Source organism: Rhamphochromis longiceps, linkage group LG1 (genome assembly GCF_057381845.1).
Source record: "Rhamphochromis longiceps isolate RC_006_pf linkage group LG1, R_longiceps_female_GT1.1, whole genome shotgun sequence".
Lineage (NCBI taxonomy): Eukaryota > Metazoa > Chordata > Actinopteri > Cichliformes > Cichlidae > Rhamphochromis > Rhamphochromis longiceps.
Window position 1 is genome coordinate 13,161,441 of NC_140557.1, and position 22,531 is coordinate 13,183,971.

The window sequence follows — 22,531 nt, forward strand, 5'->3', positions numbered from 1 at the left end:
AAAATAAAAAAACAAGGCATTCAGTCTCAGTTCATGTTAGGTAGTTTCATTGTATATCGGTGTTAACATGCTTTAAAAAAAGACTCCCAAAGTTTTCAGTCATTAATGAGTTAAGTGATAAGGTTTAAGGTTTAAAGACAGGGTTGAGCTTGACACCATGAAGCTATTTTACTTTGCTAGCTTTGTTAACAAACTCAAAGGACATAGATAAGGAAAAACTGTTTAATGAGTGCAGTCATCAAGATAATAAGACATTAAATAAAATTAAAAAATACATACATGCATTAGTCTATTCATGCCAGTTTATGTTTCTCAGAAACCTCCTGCCTACAATATTGGAAAGCTGCAGTAAAATAGGAGTAGCACAGCTGGTAGTTGGCATGAAGGAAACTTGCAGCTGTGGAGAGCAGCATGTAGGGAGAAGAAAGAAACACCCCACATGCAAATTCTAAATATCAAACTTCTTGAGTTACTTCTAAAAGACTGATCAAGCTCACTTTAACTCTGGTGCTGTGTCAGAACTTTATGAAATAGATGCTGTTTCAAATAACACCGCACGATAGATTTACAGACTCACAGATCATTAGCTCAAATGTAGTACAATGTTGTAGACAAACGTCCCAGCATTACCCCCAGTTTGTTTGTTTTGAATGGTGACGTCACCAGAGCACGTGACCGAGCAGCGCTTCCTTGCGGCTATTTTATTGGTCAAACCTAGAAGAATCTGCACAGTGGGGCAGGACGAAGCCATTTTATTATTTTAACAGCAAAGGTGCAGGTGCATCAGTATTTTATTTTTTAAATATACATATATACTAAGTCTTTCCATTTAAGCTCTCTCGATACGATGGGCCAGTGTGGGATTACGTCATCTAAAACCGTCTTGGTTTTCCTCAATCTAATATTTTGGGTAAGGAAACGGCAGATGCTTGAACAATGTGCAGCATCCCAGTAAGGCCAAGGATGGAGACTGTTAGCAAACTGCGCCAGAGATGCACTGCAGTTAGGCGATAAAACAGATGCATTATATGGCGGTAATTATGTGTACAGACTCACTCTGACGTTAGTGTTTACTGTAAGATGCACGGACCTTAACTGGAAACCCATTTTAGTGGTTAGCAGTAGCTGTAGCTGTAGCGTGTTCTTTAGCTGCCGCCCACAACTTATAGCTATGACGTTATGCAGCAGCAGCTGAGTTAACCTCCAGCGCAGTTTGAGCTGCATCATGCTAGTATATTAAAAGAACAGCAGAGCTAAATTAAAGCATGTATAGATGAGCAAAATTCAAAATATACGATCAAGCAGGATGACTGAATAATATAGAGACGTGAGGCCCAGTCCACACTGCTTATGCGTGCTTTGTCTGCGAGCCTGAATTACCATTATTCATGTGAAGCTATGATGTCGTTATAGCACATGTGGGTGATTGAAATGTCTTGTTTTTGTGTCCAAGTTCATGATTTCTATTTAAAACCATTTATTAAATGAATTACTTGTAGGTTTTTAATTTGATAAATAAATAATATTTATATTTTGAGTTTATTCAAAAAATATATATGATTTACAATTTTTCCGTTTTGGTAAACATGCCTATATTTGTGTGTGAGTATAAAAGCAGCATAAGGAATATTTCTCTATTGGATATCATGTTGTAGATCTTATATATAATGTTGTGTTTGTAGCATTTTGAAAAAATGTTTTGAGTTTGTAAGGCTGCTATCTTGTCCAGGACTCTCTTGGTTAAATAAAAGTAGTGAAAAAAGAGAAGACTAAGAACACTTTTAAAGCTGGGGTTTAAATTATTATACATTCAAAATCTGATATAACAATCATTTTAAAGCTGTTCAGCTCATTAAAATAATTGTTTAATGGTTTGCATGTTCTCAAATGTCAGGGTGGTGCAACCATACAAAAACTATAGTTTAATTATGAAATCAAAAAACTAATAATAGGGGAGAAGTGTATGCTTTTGCTACCAAATAAAAACGTTGCAAAGATGGCTTAAGTCAGGTGGTGCAACTGCAAGAAGTGTCAGTTAAATTCTTTTAGGCCGAAAATGTATTATTAAATGATTTGCACTCACATATATTGAAGCATTGGAAAAGCAGGTTATTTTTCCCTGTTTCTCTCTGCAGGCTGCAGCTGGAATTTTATGCTACATTGGAGCTTATGTGTTTATCACATATGATGACTATGACCACTTCTTTGAAGATGTGTACACGTTGATTCCAGCTGTTGTAATCATAGCTGTCGGAACTCTTCTCTTCATCATCGGTTTGATTGGCTGCTGCGCAACAATACGTGAAAGCTCCTGTGGCTTGGCAACGGTGAGTGAAAAAAGTGGTTGTATGCCTATGGTAGGAAACTGTAGGAAACACGTTAAGAAGTGCCAAGGAAGGTGGGTGATATATATCAAGAAAATTTGCAATAGCTATATTTCTGATGATAAAGTAAAAAATACTGAATGGTGTTTTTCATGCTTGCAGTTTTCAGGCAGCACCATTAATATTGTAAGTAAAGGAAGGGCATTTTCACAATATTGGCACTAAAACCTCATTTCTACCTGGGATGCTGTATATTGCTTTGAGCTTCTTAACTAGCATTTTAAAGCCCTTCCTTTCGACCATCACTAATGGTGGTGTTGAGCATAACTTGCAAGTGCTGCGCTTGGGGGAGTCGTTTGTTTACATTTCAGTCAGACATCAGCAGCTGCTAGTATATCATAGCCTTTATATTACCTTCATAGCATGGTTGTGTTTTTGCCTCAAGTGCTGAAAGAAGTTTATGTCTTTAGTGAGAACAGTTTGTTGCACATTTTGAGAACTTTTTGCTTTGTTGAAAGTTGGTGAAGAAACTCCCTTTTTTAATTTACTACTGGGGGATGCTGACAACCGACTCTTGCTGGGAATGTACATACATGGCTTTGCTAAAGCAATAATAATGCAATATGGGTTTTAATGGGAGTTTATTGAATTAAATTGCAGTAGTGGAAGAAAATACTTAAAATGCGGTAAAAATGCAGGGAGGGATTTTAAAAATAAAATGCCAATAATTTGACATTTTCACTTGTTTTGGCAATTTTGATTGATACAACCTCACATTGCATTGAAATTACATTAGAAAAGACACTTTTTATAAATGGGGACAATTATTATTATTATTATTAATTACTAATGCATTCAGTGGCCAACTGCCTATTGATTTAAGAGTTTTAATATAGGCTTTAAGACAGAGAGGAAATGTCTTATGTTCAATATTTTCTTTAATTTTAGATCAATTTTACCATCAGCTTTCTGTCCCTGTTTTTCAGTTTGCTGCCATACTCCTGCTGGTATTTGTAACGGAGTGTGTGGTGGTGGTGCTCGGCTACATATACAGAGCAAAGGTAAACACTGTTTTGCTGGTCACGTTCTCTTCTGTTAAAGGCGACAATGTAATGCTGCTGCTAAATCTTAATTTGTCTCCTGTTTCAGGATAAATTACCCACTGTGGCAACCCCTTGTGAACAAGGAAGTTTTTATGTAATTTACAAATAAATGGTTTATTACTGTGTGTAAAACAGCTCCTTCTGCTGTGAAGAATAAATGTAATTAAATTAGCCGCTCTCATTTATCCTTAATCTGTTTGGATTAAAGTGCTTCTATAATTAGTTTTTTGACAATGTTATAAGACTAAGTCAGCAAATTACTTTGAGTGAGCAATGAGTGGTGAATAGTGACAGTTGTGTTATTTTTTTCTTTTCTTTTCTTTGTTTTTATAGGTAGAAGATGAGGTGAATCACTCCATTCAAAAAGTTTACAATGAATACAGCGGCACCAACACTGATGCTCCTAGCCGGGCGATTGATTATGTGCAGAGGCAGGTGAGAAAAAAACTTCTATTGTGACAAATGATTTTGTCATCTAAAACTGAGGAAAAAGTGAGTGCGTGCAGTTTTTAATTACGTTACTTTTTATGCTTTCCTGGTAGTGTGTGTGTATATATATATATATATATATATATATATATATATATATATTAGGGGTGCAACGATACACAAAATTCACGGTTCGGTTCGGTTCGATACTTTGGTGTCACGGTTCGATATTTTTTCGATACAAAAAAATGTTCATGCCTTTTTAATTTGTCATTTATTAAAATTATAAATATATATTTTAACTCAAAAGTACAGTTTTTAAATTTAACCCTAACCCTTGTGCGTGTTTTTTATTTTGACAGTGAATGCGCACCTGCGGACCATTTATGTGCAGCCCTGGTTATTTAGCTCGTCATATCGCAGCCACAGAAATTATTTTGTCCATGAAACCATAAAGCTGCACTTTCTTTTTGCCTTATAGTCTGATTTGTCATAACTTCTCCGTTTTGTGGTAAGCTTTTCTTTGGCTGTCACTTCTTCACCCTGACCTGTCTTATTTGGCTCAGCAGAACTAAAATATATATCTGTCTGTGAAGGTTCTCAGTCATCCAGGTCATCGTAGTCAAATATAAATCCTGCTGCTTTTACACACGCACTCACATAAGCTCAGCGATTCTCTGCGCGATCAACCTCTCACATGTTTAAGCTTGCTGCGGGAGATTTCACTTGTCATGTTTGCATAGTAAGCTAACGATTAATAAGACGATGTCAGAGGAATTGGTGCGCAAATTATCATCACTCACAGATCAGTGCTGTCGCTCTCTATACACAGTTCGCACGATTGCAAAGTGAAAGCAAAAAAACAAGCGCAAATTCAAACGCGATTTCAATATGTCACATATTGACAGTGGCTCACCGATGCCAATGACATAATTACCCAGCTACATTTCTGAAAGAATGCAAAAGCATTGACATATATTTTTCCTACAATAGCCCGACGGGCAGGGAAGAGATAGAATTTGGTAGCCCGACTTTTCGCTAGCTCCGGGACGTCGGGCTAGCGATATTGCAAGCCCTGTATCTGATTGAGGAATCACTCATCTTTGGAAAAGAGAGTTTATTACAGAGAAATGGCTCTTTCCAAATAAAAGCTATACTATCCGCTTCTTCTGGGCTATATTCTCAGCAGCATAAGGAGAATCACGTGCTAACAGCTGTCTAAATGACTCGGGTAAAGTTAGTAGCATGCTTGTTGTTTTTGTCTTTGCACTAGGATGATGTCGGTGTAAATGTGCAGTCATATTCGTTGTGTTCCCACTAGTGCTTTCAGGTTAATCTCGTTGAAATGACCTTAACGCCACAACACGGCAAATCTCCGTTAACGAGCTACCGCCGATCGCCCCGTGCGTGGGGCTAGACGGCCAACACGTTAACGAGCTAACTGCGCTAACACACTAGTTCCCACCCATGTAATTGAGCATTGCATGGCACATCCAACATACTGTTTTACTTTAGTCCATGACTCGCTTACCTTCAGGGTCATACGTCACATGAAAACCAAAATAATTCCAAACGCCAGATCTGAATGAGGGTGGGGGAGGTGCCCTGTGCTCTTCCTTCTGACGATGCTGTCTGTGTTGAGCGCTCAGTGGATCTGCGCTCGACAGTGCAGCCTAGGCGGAGTAGTCGAACGCAGATTCACTGAGCGCTCAACACAGACAGCATCGTCAGAAGGAAAGTTGATAAAATAAATTACAAATGTTGTATTGTTCGATACATATGCGTACCGAACCGAAAGCACTGTATCGAACAGTTCAATATCGATACGAATATCGTTGCACCCCTAATATATATATATATATATATATATATATATATATATATATATATATATTAGATGATGATGAATTTTAAAATTGTAATTAAACATTTTCATCCACCGTTTGTCCTAGCTTCACTGCTGCGGCATTCACAACTACTCTGACTGGAAGAACACCCACTGGTTTAAAGAATCCAAGAACAACAGCGTCCCCGTCAGTTGCTGTCAGCCCAACATCAGCAACTGTACAGGCACGCTCACTCGACCAGCAGATCTTTACCAAGAGGTACACACCACTAGTTTGGCGTCTGTAACTAAATCCTTTACAGAGACTGTAAGTATTTTCCAGCATGTTACAAGTGTGTTTATAGCTGGAGAACTTTTTTTATTTTTCGTCTTTAGGGATGTGAAGCTCTTGTTGTGAATAAATTAAAGGAGATTATGATGTATGTCATATGGGCTGCGTTGACTTTTGCATCTATACAGGTAAGGAATATAAGCTGCAAACACAAGGGTCTTAAAATGTTGACACCTATATTTTGTCTTGCAGATAGTTATAGTGAGATTTTACATATTTATATGCCGCATCATCTCTCAGCTAAAGCTTATAATCAGAACTATATTTAAAGAGTCTTGCAATAGACTCAGGTGAGTAGGGTGTATTATTGAAACTGCAGTTGTCTTGGTAACAAGTGAACTGAAAGTAGCTCTGACCTAATTGAGACAAAGTAAATGTGGTCAAAGACTCTATGTTTAACAAAGCATCTATGTTTAACAAAGCATCTATGCTGTGGTTGTTGTCAGCATAACATCCAACTTTACAGCCAGAGTCCATATAGTGATAAATACAAGTATAGTTCTTATACATTACAGAGTATGTTCTATAGTGTGTCCCAATATTCCTGTTAAAATTTGAAACTGTTGAGTTGTGCTGTTTAATGAAATTCACATGGAGGTTGCTGAAGGGAAAAAATTAACTTCACAGTTTTGATCCCTGTGCTGTCTGCCTGCAGATGCTGGGCATGCTCTGTGCTTGCGTGGTGCTGTGCAGGAGGAGCCACGACCCAGCGTATGAGCTGCTGGTCACAACCAACAGCTATGCATGAAGAATGCAGCCGGCCAACAAAACACTAAGAAAATCAACAGGAGCGTCACAGGACATGTTCACACTAGTTATCAGCTATAGTTATATAAGCTCAAGCACACCTTGCACAATTCATGATAAAGTAGCGAACACTGACGTTTTGGGTGGGGGCTTCAAGGGAAAACCATTTATTTATTGACATGCTTTCCAAGTTCCTGTTACTTTTAAATGTTTATCCTTTTGTTACAAATACTGAAATATTTACAAAAGCCAAAGTTGTATATGGCTAATTGATTTCTGATTATTGATGTGCAATTTTTTTCTTTAAATTGTGGCTTCATAAAATTTGTGTATATGCCCAATAAGGATGACGAGAAGCTTAAATGTGAAAATAAGACTGGTCGTGTTGTATGAAAGCTTTTTCTTGGCGTGCTATTTTGCACCATGGCTGGAACTCTGGAGATATTTAGTGGTTGTCCAAATGTATAAGCTGTGTTAAAAATAACATGTACTCTGTTACCAAGGCCTTGGTTTGACCAGACAAATCTTTTTAGCATAGTACAGATCTGACGTTTTAATCTTAGCTGTTCCATGAATGCAGTCTAGTTTTTAAGATTTGCAGAATAAGAATTATGAATGTTTGGTTTTTTTAGGTGTTGGAGCAGCATCTCATTCTCAAAGCGATGTTTGGTGAAAGAGTTGTTTATGTTCACAAATATTCCGATTGTAAATTTCCAAATCAGGCTTCACTAACAAGGCATTGCTAAGATATAAATTGTGAATTAACTATTTGGTCTCCAGTGCCATCAGTAGGAGTATTATCAGTGTTACCTAAAGATTTATATATGTAGATTTAATCGGTTACAGTCACACATTTACTTGTTTAGTTTGATTTTTTTAAGTTTAAACCTGAGTTTTAAAAAAATACACATTCTTTGTACCTTGTAGTGAAAGTGTGTACCCTTTTAATATTTTTAAGCTGTTAAGTTGATCCCATATTTAGCTAGTTCCACAGAAAAATATGAGCGATAAAAGGAGACAAATAAACTCATACACCTCAACTGGATTCTTTTAATTTTTTTTTTCACGTGACAGTAAATATGCTACCAAAAAAACCCAAACCGACACAAAGTACTTAAACAAGCAATATCATATGGCTATATCATCAGGCGCATGGAATTATATTAAACATGTTTAAATGTGCCGTCACTTGACAAGCATAAAAATAGTTTATTCTAGTAGTTTGTTCATCTGTATGTGCTACTTTTGTAGCTGATGGTCTGTGGAAGGTTTACAGAAAAACTTTTATGTACAGCAGATATAAATGATGATTACTACAGTCATATGAAAAGGAACGTTTTTGCAGGATTTTATGCAGTCCTGTGAAAAACACATTACACAGTGGGTAATTATCAGCCTGGTGCTGCTAATCAAATGCAACTGATCATCAGCAAGTGTGACCACCTCTGTAAAAGAAGAAGTTTTGGCAGATTACTAATTTGGAGCATTTAGTTTTGTTATGTTAACGCTACAAGACCACATCTACTTCCCAGTAGTAAATTCCCCAGCAATTTCACCCAAAGTCTGACCATGCAATACTTAGAAAAATTGCAAAAGGCCAAGAGCTACATTCCTTATTTAGGGTGTTATATCTAAGTTCCTGACAGTACAATTCCTGAACGAGTATGGCTTGTTTGGAAGAATTGTAGGGAGAAGATGGAATAATAGTTTAGGTTTGCAAAGTTGTATTTGAGCAAACCAAAAGACCTCCAGAACAAGACCAAAGAGAGATGCCTAGTCATAATGCAAAGGGGCACATTTATTGGAAGCCAACTGCGCATCAGCACAAACACCCCATACCACTGTTAAGCATGGTTTCGGAGGGCTGATAATTTGGGCTCATTTTGCAGCCATTGTATTTCAAAGAACACCAGAGTCAAGAGTGAGGCCATCTGTCCGACAGCAAAATCTTGGCCAAAACTGGGCTATGCAATAGGATAATGATCCCAAACACATAAGCAGGATGGCTGAAATAGAAAATATGTTGCAAAGTCCAGACCTCAACATGACTGAAATGCTGTGGCTGGACCTTAAGAGACCTGTGTGTGAGCAAATGCTCACAAACCTAAATGAACCGAAGCAATGTTGTAACGATGAGTCTTCAACAACAGCGTGAGAAACGGATGAAGTATAAAAACGATTACTTCATGTTATTGCTGCTAAAGGTGATTCTACAAGGTAGTGAATCATAATTTGTACTCAGTTGTTAAGGACAGCATAGAGTTCTATGAAAACCTTCCTTTTCCTAGAAATCCAGCCCTCTATTTTCACCAGCTCACATGTGCACCAAATAAATGGATGATTTAAAAGACTATGTCATAGTTTAGTCACAAACTGCATTTCTAAACAAAGAAGGATTGACAGCCAGAAGCATATACATTTCCGCTGTATATATGTGGCTGCTTAATGCTGTTAAACTTAGCAGTCACTGGTGGTTTACACATGGTACTCATTCTGTTTTCTTGTCATTTGAGATGAATAAGATGATTCATCTCATCACAAGTCATTTAAGTTCAAATTTTAATGAAAAAAGTATGTGATGTTACAGTGCTTAGAATGTACTGGTGCAGTACTAGTTTGCTACTATTAGTAACATACAGATTCATGTTGAAAACATGGTAACTTGACTGAATGAAGGGAATTTTAAAATTCTTCATTGGTTTTCTAAAGTAGATGGCTAACCATTCTTTAGTCATATATTACAAGTATAGGAACTAAAGATGAGATAAACAGTATAGCTATACTGATTATCCAAACCAGTTTAAACAATGAGGCTGATATAAGCTGGTGAATGCATTTCCTTTAACTTGCATTAATTGCTTAGGTAGTCTACTGCTTACTAAATGATCTTTTTTAGTTCAGGTTTTTGGTTAGTTTTTCATGTTAGCCAGTATTGTAAGAGCACTTGGGAAAAAAAGCCTGGCAAAAATGTGTGTGTCTGTAGGCTGTATTGTGTGTGGCATGTGTTCGCTTTGGTGTGTGTCTTTGCAAGCGTGCAAGTTTTTAAGCATATGAGACATCTGTTTTGATGTGTTGACATTCTTTGTGTCTACTTTCTTGCATTTGCAACTGTTGTTCTGTGTATACCACGCATGTTGTGGGGGCACAATTGTGTTTACACAATCACAGTGTGTTTGTCCCCCAAAACCAGTCATTCTGGGGGCAAAAATCAGATACCAATAACATAAATTATTGCATTTTATGATAAAACTCATTGTAAGGCAGTGGTTCTCAAAGTTCTTTTTTTTTTGCATGCTCTATATCATAAGCTATAAACCCCCCACCCCCCACAGTATTTAATTTGATTAATTATATTAACGATAAAAAATGATGCACATAGCATTTTACTTAAATAAAGTTGCATATTATCAGTGAAATAGCCCACCCACATTTTGTGAACTACTTTTTTAAGGTAAAGGGGCAGGCAAGTAAGAATTGGATTTACGGTTCTTTTTCATGAAATTACTATAAATAAATTGAATTTCTCCTGAGATATAAAGAAAATTACTGTATTTGCGTACATGTTTAAATTTTGCCTAGATAATTTCCTGGCACCAGTCCACTAAACCCATTCCTCTCCACCGTCCACCACCCATTTTGTTCTTGGTCCAGCACTCGAACTACTTCTCCTCGGCTCACAGATAGCTCATCTTCTTCCTGATCAGTCGATGTAAAGAAAGCACATCTTAATTACAGGCAAATATCGCTTAAATACAGTACTGCTAATATTGTCTATTTTCTTCTTTTCTTTCTCGATCATCTTGCTCAATGTTCACTTTCTTGCTGTAGGTTTTAAAATAATCATGCAAATCACCTTTGCAGTGTATTGATAAAGCACAACATAGAAGATTTCATCAGGTGGACCCGTGGACAGTGGCACTTCTTGGTGAATGCATGGAAGGGGTGCATATCCGTCATCTGAAAGCTGAACTAAAGCAGAATTAAATGTCAGAAAGTGCAAACACAAAATGTAAAAATAAATAAATAAATTTATTAATCTGTTATGTCTTTTAAGCTCCATGACAAAGATTTTCAAAGTGCAGCTTCTCACACTAAGGGCAAAGGTAGCCACCCACATCCACCCACAGAGTCCAACTTTAAATAGCACAAAAACCAACAAATTCACACACCTATGTGTTTGACCCATGACTACATATAATACTTTTTCTAGCCCCATGTTTTATAATTGCAGTGTGTATGCATGCAAATACATTAAGAGACCAACAGGGCCTGTGATGTGTTACTGTTCAAAACCAACAGTCTATACAGTTTTACACATTTGGCACATACATGACTCATTGGAGAAGAGATTGGCCTCTCATCAAGTCCACTATAGCAAATTTAAAGTTCTTTCTTACTTTTAAAGTGTACTTTCTTGATATAATATTAGAATATCATTTTTATCTCTGATTCATATAGTGAAATGTTTCAAATTAATTGACTGCTCTAACCTCCAATATATGAATAGAAAGACCAACTCTCTATATATGTAATTCATAAAATATAGCAGAACCAACAAAATATTGAAGATTTAGGTCTTTCCTACAGTTTAACAATATAACTGAGTGAGCAGTTGCAGTACTTACATTCTCCAATGGATGACAGTGTAGATCGTGGGCTGAGTGGACTGTCCATGCCAATGTTCAGAGACCTTCCAAGCAGGGGATCAGAACACCTTTAGATCAAGAAAGATATTTAAGATACAAATGTTTACTTTTGTGAATTCACCGAGCAAAGGTCCAAATTTCTAACATTAAAAAAATAATAACAAACGATGAAGATAAAGATGATGATTAACAAAGAGAATATTTTCAGGACATGGTTTGTGTTTAGTTTGCAGAGTACAAAGTATATTATATACATTATATGAACTAAAGTATATTATATAGTATATTATATACACTATAGTATAGTATATAGTATGTTATAAATACTGTTGAAGCAGGTCTCCTCTGGAATTAATAAGTAAGTAAGTTAAATGTATTTATATAGCGCTTTTTAAAACAGGAAGTTATTTCAAAGTAACTCACATTGGAATAAAAACATATCAAATGAAACAATAAAAATGGTATAAAAAAGGTATAAAAGCATATCAATTGAAACAGTAAAACACAGTATAATAGCACATCCAATAACACAGTTTGCTACACATGAATATTACCTAAATGCCTGTCTAAACAGATGTGTTTTGAGCTTTGTTTTAAAAGTAGCTAAAGGGTTGATGTTGCGTAGTGGGGGAGGTAAACTGTTCCACAATATTGGAGCCAAGGTTTGAAAAGCGCGATCCCCCTTTGTTTTCAGATGGGTCCGTGGAATGGTTAGAAGACCACTATCAGTGAATCTAAGGATCCGGTTTGGAGAGTAGGGTTGCAGAAGCTCAGTGATATAAGTGGGGGCCTCACCTGGATTTCTTTTTCCCATTTTAATTCTGCCTAGCCCTGCGAACCCGAACACAAGTGTGGAAAGATCGGCTCTCCAAAAACAGCATGCACCTGAACATCAAGAAGACTGAATACCTTGAATGCGGCCCCCAGACTAACAGTACCATCACTATTGACAGTGAGCCACTGACTAAAGTTGCCCAATTCAAGTACCTCGGGTCCCTTGTCACCTCGGACTGCAAAACTCTACCAGACGCTAGACTCCGTGTCAACGCAGTGTGGATGAAGTGGCGTCAGATCAGTGGAGTCTTATCCGACAAGAGAATGCCAATCTATCTTAAGGTGAAAGTTTATAAGACGATCGTGCGCCCAATGGCACTCTACGGGTCAGAGTGCTGGCCAGCGATGACCAAGCACGAACAAGCCCTTTACACCATGGAGATGAAGATGCTGAGGTGGCCTTTGAGTCTCACATGACTAGACCGAGCGAGGAACATAGATGTCAGGAAACGATGGGGAGTGACACCGATCACGGACAAGAGAGGCGCGGCTCCAATGGTACAGCCATGTTGCCTGTAGCGATAAGAACTCCATCGCAAAGACAAGACAGCACAGCAATTAGATCTAGGTGGCAACAGGCCACGAGAAAGACCAAAAAAGTGATGGATGGACCGAATCAAAAATGATATGAAGGCTGCGAATGTTACACCAGAAGACGCCCTGGATAGGGAGAATTGGAGGAAGACATGCAAAACATCGGACCCTGCATCGCAGGATATGAACTGCTTGGAAGAAGAAGATTTTAATTCTGTCTCACCTCTTTGAGGGATCTTCTTCTCCTCCTACAGAATGAGCTTGGCCATTGTTGTCCCTGACTGTCCCCGTCTTGTAATAGCTTTCAAACACTATGGGCTCTGCAAGAAGAAAAGTGAACCTGCTCATTTGAGAAATGAGGCCAAGTGATACTTTTTGCCTGTCTGTCAATTGAAAGAAAAAGTCAAGAAGCTGAGCTGCACTCTTTATATCCTGTTATTTTGTAGTGGAACTTTTCTCACTTCAACTTTGTACTTATAAGTAAAGGAAACAAAACAACCATCTTTCCAGTAAATACAAATTGTGAAAGCTCACCTGGTGGCTTCAATCCAGTGCCTTTCATTTCTATGAAAGAGTTGTTGTCTTTGGTAATGTCACACTGTTCCAGAAATTTCCTCACCTCCTCGTAAGACTGGTTTTAAAAAGGAGGAATTCAGTACATTTTATATTACTATTATATTACTTTCACTTTTCATTTAGGTTTATGCATAAGTGATAGTTAATTAGGTTTATGAAAAGATCCCGGTTTGGGTTTATATACAATCAACCAATGCTGCTCACCAGCTCTTACAAAATCTTAGATTCCTAAATCCTGGAAAACACACTTTTTCTGTCTGCCAGTTATTTATATTTAGAATGGTTAAGAAAGTGGCAAGTACGGAGCCCATAAAACTATCGGCCAAGTGATTGTAATAACTTTCAAGAAGAAGTCAAGGCTACATGAGCCTACTAACATGCTTCAAGTCACAATCCATTAGTTTATCCAGTAGCAGGCCATAGCTGTGGTCTGACATTCAACTTAAGCACACTTAAGATTTGAAAATTAAAGCCTCATTGAACTAAAATGTGATCAGAAGAACGACAAAGAGTGAAAACTGCACTATTATTACAATTCTGGTTGATAAATTCTCATTAAAAGAACATTTGGGAATAAAATTTTAAAATCAGTTTTTTGTAACTGTTACGAACTTGCATGTTTCATTTTGTTTTTTAAGAAAACTTTTTTTAGGTTTATCCAGCAAGACAATGTACTTATACTTGATTTAAGAATAGAAATTTGCATTTTTATTCTTCTTGACATTTTTATTCTGTTTAAATATTAAATAAAGGGAAAACTACTTCACCTCATCATCTTTGACACATTGCATGGAGAAATGATTGCAGTGGTCCCAGAGAGCACACCTGAGCATGCTGATGCGATTTCCCTCCAACTGTTGGAACACCTATAATTATCAAATGAATTCTGTGTTATTACCAACAATGTATTATTGTACTATGTACTATTTCAAGATTTGCCATGATACTGGGTTGCAGTAATGCAACTTCTGCATGCGTGCCCATTTCACGTTTCAGAGAGGCAAAATGGGCACAGTGAACCTGTGTGTTTGTTACGCATTTTGAAATGATACCCTGTTGGGTAATGAGCAACTCAGTATCACAGCAAAACGTGATATTTGCCGTGACATAGGGTTGAATTGCCTTAACATATACAAAGCTCATTATAGTTTCTTTTTTCTCTTCTTACTTACAGGGGCACCACCAAGAGGTGCCGTGCGTGTGTGTGTGTGTGTGTGTGTGTGTGTGTGTGTGTGTGTGTGTGTGTGTGTGTGTGTGTGTGTGTGTGTGTGTGTGTGTGTGTCCACTAGTGACAGCAAAGTCAACACAAAGAGGCTGTCGTTCGAAAAAAATAAAGCAGAACTTTTGTGTGATTAAGTGTGTTTCTGCATGGTTGTATGTTTTTCCATTTGTGGCTCTCTCAGCGCAAGATGAAATGTACTTCTGCAAATGGTCGCTGCCAGGAAGGTTTTCACAGTTATAGGGGTTGTGGTGTGAAGCTATTTCTGTGGTTAAAAGCCATTATTTTGAATAGAGACATGATTAGAAAGCAGTTAACGAGAAAATATTCTGCAGTACCTCGCATGTACTTTTGTGTGTCCCCTCCCAGTCCTGGCGAACAGCTTCTAGTTGAACAATGTTGTTAAAATACACCTTCTCTGTGAGAATAGAGCATAGTTAATAGTTACAGTTAACAAATGAAACACTGGTAAAGAACACAACAATGACCGCCGCACTGTTTTCCACTCTCCTAATTTATTTTTCCATGAAATATTCTCAAAAAAAGTAGTGGACAATGAATGCAATATACTAAAAATGCATGCAAGTTAAAAATAAAATGTGAAGGCATACCAGCATCATTGGCCGCCTGCCTGCATTGCTTTATCTTGTGACGTACCTGTGAATGAAATCGGTGCACAGGAAGCCACGTTCAGTGAGTTATGTAACCATTTTAACACCAGTCAGAGAGACTGATATATAAATACGTTGTATAGGGAATGGTCTTGAAAGAGATAGAAGAAGAAAAGAAAACATCTCACACCAGCACACAAACACACTTTAGTTCCGCCTTGCAAACTGTTGCACAACTGCAGAAAAGTCCCATCATAAAGACTGCACCGCTGACAGCTGGAAACTTGTAGTTCATAAATAGAACTGACAGTGGGCATTTGCATATTTTGTGGTGAATTTCTCAAATAATCTAAAAGTTTGTATTTTGTTGCTTATAAAAACATTTGTCTTTTAGCGAGGTAGCTCATGCACTTATTTGACCTTTTCAGGGTTTTTGGACGTAGCATTTGTTTTCTCAGCCCCCTGCTCTGCCTCATCGGCCTCCTTGCACTTCACCTCATAGTTCTTCTTAGACTAAGAAAAAGAGAAACAAAAGTTATTAGTTCTATTTCCGACAAAGCAACAGGAAGAACACTTTTTGTAAGTGATGCAAAATTTTTTTATTTTTTTAAAAATCTGACTTCTATTTTTTGTGCTTGCTTGAACATAAATTAAACAACCTTTATGTGGTTAAGTTTTCATGTTTATTTCTAAATCACGCTGGTTCCATGTGTTAGTGATAAATGATAGGAGTGGAAGTGTCTCCTACCTCCATGGTCTTCTTGAAGAATGAAACTTTTTTCTTTTGAACCTTCTCCATGATGCTTTCAAACTAAAGATAAAAGGTTGAAATTACTTGCATATGTTGCTTCAATGCAAACCTGATACTTGCAGTTATTGTTCATTAATGAATAAAAGACCTGGATTTTTACTGTTAATGTGATAAAAGTCTTGATGTCACTTTGATAAAGACTGAATTAGTCTTTACTCAAGTCTTGAATCGTTTGATTTTTGAAACTATAGGTTTCCCCTTATCAGCTGCTATCACAGCATTGCACTCAGTGTCTGTAAAGTGATTTAAATGGTTGCAGGATTAAGTCAACACTTACGTAACACAGTGTTTTCCAAACAGGAAACAGCCATTAGTTACAATATTATTCTAATGACTTGTGCAATACTAAAAGTAATAAAGAATTATATTATCCTCAGAGTATTCACACCTTAACCATTTTTTTTTTGGGGGGGGGGGGGGGGTTATTTAATAAGTCAGTTGTTAAGCAACACACATTTCCCAAATACCTTCTTCCTCTGCTCTTTCTGACGTTCTCTGAAACTCTCAATCTTTTTCACCTCCTCTTTCAATATATCAGATAGTTGGATGTGAAAGTTTCCAATGTTCTCAATTTCTGCAACAAAAAACATCGAAATGGCACTGTGAACCATTTGACATTTGACACATATATGGGTGTAACTTTACACAGCACATGGACTTACGAGTTTTTAGTTGTTCGAATGATGCCCTCAAAGTGCTGGAAAAACAACACACATTCATAATCAAAATTATTCACCATGCTTGCACTTTGTGTTTCTTTCACAAAGAGGCAGATTAACATTTTTAAAGCAAAATTTTAAGCAAAATAGCAGCTGAGTACAATTTTATTGCTAGAACTCTGCACTGTGTTTTATTGTTTAACCAGCTGCCAAGACCGTGAGGACACCCAAACCTTAACAGGCAGACTTTGTGCCCTAGTTTTGTTTTGTTTTTTGTTTAAAGAAGAAAAGAAAAGAAAAAAGAAAAAGATTTATTTGGTTTTACTGCACTTAGATGATTCTTTTATTGGAGGCTCATTGTTTCCTTTTTGCGGCTCTTAGAATATATTGAGTTCAGTACAGATGTCTGAGATAGCAGGGAACAGGAAACTGACAAGTTATGACCTACTGTACACTGAGCGAGGGGCTTACCACACACACACACACACACACACACACACACACACACACACACACACACACACACACACACACACACACGCACACACACATACTTACACTTCAGTCTCTTTTTTTCTGTGTCTCACTTTCTGTATCACGCACAAATGTGTTTCCTCTTAAAGAATGTGGCGATGATGTGCCTGACTGTAGTTTTATATGTAGTCTTCCTGGTCAGTGCCAGTCACCCTTAACATGTCCATCCCTTACCAAAACCCTTCCAAATAAAAGTTTTTGTCCAAATTGCTATATTTATGTACTAGTTGGGCAGTCTATACAATACATAATGCTGACCTCAAAACAAGTTTTTCACCTTATCTCTATGTGTCCTCCAGCTTTGCGAGCAATAGTCACCAGTTCCTTTCCATACTTTTCCTCTGCCAGTGCCCTGTGGAGTATAAATAAGCAGACAAATCATTAGAACCCAGAATGTATATTTTAGTATTTATTTGTAAAACTGAATTAGCTTATATAAAGTCTGTTATAACAGTCCAACATTTTCCTTGACATGCATATACCAACATTTTTACCTGAAATTTTGTTGCTACTTAAACTCTTGTTGCTCTTTTACCTAAAGGATCACTGACTTTATGTTACGTCATTCTATTCAGGCCATAACATCACAAAGATGATTTTGGTGACATCTTAAGGTTTATCTTGAATTACTTGTCATTATCAATTAATATATTTCAACAATCACAAATGAGTGTTAATGCAGAATATTTTCATATTTCAAGACACAGAATTAAAAGAAGAAATAGCTAAATTCTCATATCTTGTGACCTAAATGAGTCATGGGCCTGCTATCTTTCATACATGACTAGCCACATGTGGTGTTTAATGAGTGAAATGACAACTAGATAGCTATTTTTTTCTTAATGTTATGATCAAGCTGGAAGTTGATTCCATGTATGAAGTCATGTAAAGTAAAGATCATGGAAAGAGAAGCGCAGCTATGATTAAAATCACAGAACCCATGATTTTAAGTTTATTTTGATTGCACAAATACAAGCTGATCCAACCTCATCTTCAATAGCTCTTCCACATCTTTGCACATTTGCCTTCCATCTCGTAACCTTTGGGTCACGGCTTCATACCCAGCGTGGCAAGTGATGTCAGACCCCTGCATTGACGAAACACAAAAAACGAAAACTGCTGCAATAAACAGCATTTCTGAAAAAGGTGTTGCAACATGTTCTAGGCTCATTTTGTGGTAAAATGCAGAACTAGCACTTGTGTACTGCAAAGATATCTGTATGTGGCATGGCAGCCTTAGAGTTAATACACTTGGTAAACCAACCCTCTAGATCGCTTCAAGTGCACGCAGTGGTGATTCAACACGTTACAGTGTCTTTACATGTATGATGTTGATAATTGTGCATATTAAGTATTTTTTTTAAGTTGTAAAGCTTACCTTAACCCCCCCACCCCCACTCCCACCCCATACTGCTGTGTGTCTATACTAGTATAAACTATAATCACTTGTGGTTTACCTGATTTGGCAAATTGTAACTTACAGATGACAGTTAGGGTGTAAAATATATAATGTTTTAACAAGCGATAGCTGACTGTAACGTGGTGTTTCTCGTGGTGTTTCTCGGGTTCCTAAAACAGTCTGTTCAACATAATTAATACATACTATAGTTTAGAAACTATAACAAAGCAAGTAGACAACAATACCACAAAAATATACTTACCCAGAAAGCATCCTTAAACATCAAAGGAGCCATTGTATTTTTTACTTCCTTGAACTAAGCACAACTCTTAGTGCCGACCTCACTTACAGGACATTTCTCCAAATTTAAAAGCTTACCAACAACCTTGTATGGCTGAAACGTCAGTGAGTCACTTTGAATGAGGAAGAGCTTTTGTCCCGTGATGTCACTGACCACAGACAGCTCAGCCCATTTGTGAAACGGCAACTCTTTCACTTTATGTTTGGTCTAACAGTTGTGTCAGAGCACAGCAGTTACATGTGCCTTGCTAGGTAAAGGTGTCAGTATGTCTTTGTATTGTTATGCATTGTTATGTGTTATGTGTGATGTGTTGCATTGCTGATGTAATCAACACTTACACAGAGACAAGCAATATGTTTAAGTGTCACATACTGTAACCAAAAGTTGATGGTTTACTTGCTGCAAGTAGCGTTAGTGGTAAATCATAATTGTCTTATTTTAATTATGTTGCAGTGACATTTTTTATCAGTATTTTAAGACATTAATATTATACAATTAAATGTGCTTTAAGGTGATGTTAGACTACTTTGATTCTCTCTTTTCTTCCTTAAATCATTTACCATGTTGTTTTGCAAGATGACATTATGAAGTGCTGCAAAATTAGATAATATTATTTTTAATAATATGTCATCATCAGCATATTAACCTTCTGTCATTAGAGCTCCAGAAACTATTGTTGCCATGTACATTCCAGAGATTACCACAAGAGGGAGCCAAAAATCTTTGTAAAACATCAAGGCTTGTAATATTATACTGGCTAAATATAAGAAGTCTACTTTATGGGAATCAAACCCACCTGAATCAACAGTTCCTAAATCTGTATGGGATGTCTGACATAAAATCCCAAATCTCTCGACCCAGTTGAGATGAATACAAATCTGTGCCTCGGGCATCTCTAAGGGAAGCCACAGAGACACGTGAATGAACACATAGAAGGTTAATATTGATTTTCAAAGTGAGAAGAAGGACAGGCTGTGGCGTCTCTCACCAGTCGCTCAGTGAGATGTGTGAAAATCTTTGACTCTCTCACAAAGCTGGAAAATCATTTTGTCACACACTGAACAACATGCTAAAGGGACTGTACAAATCAGTACATCTAACTCAGAATAATGGGGCTTTATTTATTTTATTGTTTTTTTATTTGCATTGCATATGCATTTTGTTCTATAATTACTCTTTTTTATTTATCCAATTAGTGTTCTTTTTTAAATAGGTTGCATTAAAATCCCATCAACTCACTGAGTAACAGTTAATCAGTGTTTGTCATTTCTCAAAGTAATTTCTGGTACTCCTTCAGATTTGAAATGGTGGAATATCAGATACCAATGCTGACATAGATAACGAACGAAAAAGCATCCAATAAATTGACATAAAATAGTAGGAAATTACATCAGTATTTACAATAACTTTTTTTTTCATCAGTTCCCAACCACAGAAAATTTGTATTCAGGAAATGCTGTTTTGGTTTTCATTCTGATTATTTACCAAATGCTTTAGATTAAAGCTAGCTATCAGTAGAGTGGCCATTGCTGGGTTCAAGAGGAGAATAATAATTCAGTTTTCCCACTTGGAAAGCCAAAACACTTACCAGTTAGAGCGAAAATAATTCTTCCAGGCCAAGGCTCACAAGTTTTCACATCATGATGTCTGAGTCCATCATGCTTGGCCTTCGTTGTGACCCCGTTTGAAGCCTCAAATGGAGGGACAAGCCCTGGGAATCAGCTGTGCTTCCAGGGGCTGAACACAAGCCCACACACACACACACACACACACACACACACACACACACACACACACACACACACACACACACACACACACACACACACACACTTCCTACCCTTCTCTCACATGTTTTCTCTGTCTCCCTCACACTCTCCGGAGTGGTAGTTATTGAACTGTGACAAACGAGCCGTGTCAGACCAGCCCCCCTACCTGGGGGATTGGCTAAATGACCTTTCCATTACCCAACCACTGCTGTATTCCCCCTCCACAGATAGAGTTACACACATAGCCACACAGCCCATTTGCCAAGACCAGTGTCACCAGCGCTACCATGAACCATTACATCCTACCGCGCATTCTACACAAAATTAATTTTTTGTATCAAATTTCAGTACATTTTGATTTTTTGATTTTCTAGATCAATTCTGCAACAAGACTTGCAATAATTTTATATTGATTTTGTGTGTCTTCGCACTTAATAGTGGTCCAAACAGTGTGCACAGGCTGAGAGTGATGTCAGAAACTGCTTCTGCCTGGTTGCTTGGATTTGGACATATATGTAAGTCATCTGCGCTTCTCTCTGTGCATTTTAGCCTCTCACAGGCAGAGTGGTGTGTGACTTAACTGGTTTTCACACATTCTCTATCCTCCATCTTGTTAATCCCCGGCTGACCATTGGCCCCAGCCCTAAATCTCACCAGATACAGAACAGGTATAGTGAACGAAAACGGGGGAGGGTGTGAGAGTTGTTCAGTAGAAAGGTTAAAAGTGGATGAGGAGTGCAGAGAAAGATGGAAAAGGATAAGCAAAGGTAATGTGAGGAAGGGGATGATGTAAAGATGAAAGAGGAAGCAGAATCAGAAGGTAAATGAGAGAGGAGTAAAAGTCAGAGAAAAAAGGCAGGTTTGGATTGAACAGGACAAAGTAAAGTTGAAAGTTAATTTCTTCTGCCTGTTGGCTAAGAATGGAATGAAATGAGTCCTTGGCCACATTAGTGGGAACCTGTTAGGAAGCTGACAGATGGAGGGTTAATGATGTGTAGGCGCAAGGGCAGGGCCTGTAGTTGCTAGTGAGATGATCTGTAGTGGCTGTCATAATACAGCTGAAAACTAACAGCTGAAGGAGGCAGAGGAGAATGAGAAGTGGGAGGAAGAGGAGCGAAAGGAGCAGAGTCACACCAAACCCTGAGAGTGAGCTGAGACCTTTCTCACGTTTGATCTATGTCTGGCTTTGAATGAAACATTTATTAGCTGTCCTAATCCTCAGTATTACTGCTAAGAACTCCAGCTTTAATCAATTTGATCCTCATGTGTTCTTTATTCCCCGGTGTGCTTCCCTGGACACTGAGATGAACGCAGCAAGTGCACACATGTATAAATGCACATACATTTTTTTGTTTGTTTGCATAAATATTTGATTAGCATTGACATCTGTTTTTCAGTGGATTGAGTGAATTTCTATACATGGATACCATATTAGTAAAAAAGAAAAGGTGCATGAGGACTTGTTTGGATGTAGCTGTCCATTTAAGCTGATGTGTACTGGTGTTGACCCTTGCATGAGGGTTGCGTGCCATAAGCAATTCCCCCTCCATCTTATTCCTCTCCTTTCTTCCCCCCACATGGTCCCTTCAGCAGACTGGACTGTGGTGTTACCAGTGGCCATTTTTTCCGCTACAACACATCATGTCCCTCTCACCTGCCTCCCAGTCCCAGTTTTTTTATTACTTTTTGTTTGCCTTTGTTTCCTCTCCATTCCTCTCGCCTCAGTTCTTCCACCTCCACTCCCGATGTCATCGTCCTCCCTTCTTCTCTCACCTCCCTCATGCTCTCCTCTTCTTTCTCACTCCATTCCTCTTACTTTTTTTCTTCATCCAGCCTCTACATGTTCCTGGTGCTATAG

General features: G+C 37.7%; 2 protein-coding genes across 4 annotated transcripts; one reads left to right on the plus strand and one right to left on the minus strand.

Moving 5' to 3' along the window:
• The first annotated feature begins 719 nt into the window (after positions 1–719).
• On the plus strand, positions 720–7,825 carry LOC146678409 (tetraspanin-3-like). Of its 2 annotated transcripts, XM_085387604.1 has the most exons (7): positions 721–910; positions 2,136–2,327; positions 3,311–3,385; positions 3,761–3,862; positions 5,809–5,961; positions 6,078–6,161; positions 6,689–7,825. In XM_085387604.1, exons 1-7 carry the CDS (start codon positions 848–850, stop codon positions 6,779–6,781), a joined length of 762 nt encoding a protein of 253 aa, XP_085243730.1. In that variant the 5' UTR covers positions 721–847; the 3' UTR covers positions 6,782–7,825. The 2 variants fall into 2 exon arrangements, with proteins under 2 accessions (XP_085243804.1, XP_085243730.1); XM_085387678.1 differs by lacking the exon at positions 6,078–6,161 and having other exon boundaries at positions 720–910.
• Positions 7,826–7,971: 146 nt separating this feature from the next.
• On the minus strand, positions 7,972–20,773 carry LOC146678410 (proline-serine-threonine phosphatase-interacting protein 1-like). 2 transcript variants are annotated; one of them, XM_085387531.1, is made up of 15 exons: positions 20,493–20,773; positions 18,191–18,291; positions 17,482–17,556; positions 16,674–16,708; positions 16,479–16,585; positions 15,949–16,011; positions 15,621–15,713; positions 15,201–15,246; positions 14,928–15,007; positions 14,138–14,236; positions 13,329–13,425; positions 13,018–13,114; positions 11,406–11,494; positions 10,634–10,749; positions 7,972–10,476 (listed from the first exon to the last, which is right to left on the minus strand). In XM_085387531.1, the coding sequence occupies exons 2-15, from the start codon at positions 18,223–18,225 to the stop codon at positions 10,345–10,347; spliced, it is 1,164 nt and encodes a 387-aa protein (XP_085243657.1). In that variant the 5' UTR covers positions 18,226–18,291; positions 20,493–20,773; the 3' UTR covers positions 7,972–10,344. The 2 variants fall into 2 exon arrangements, with proteins under 2 accessions (XP_085243657.1, XP_085243596.1); XM_085387470.1 differs by lacking the exon at positions 20,493–20,773 and adding an exon at positions 18,866–18,992.
• Positions 20,774–22,531: the final 1,758 nt, after the last annotated feature.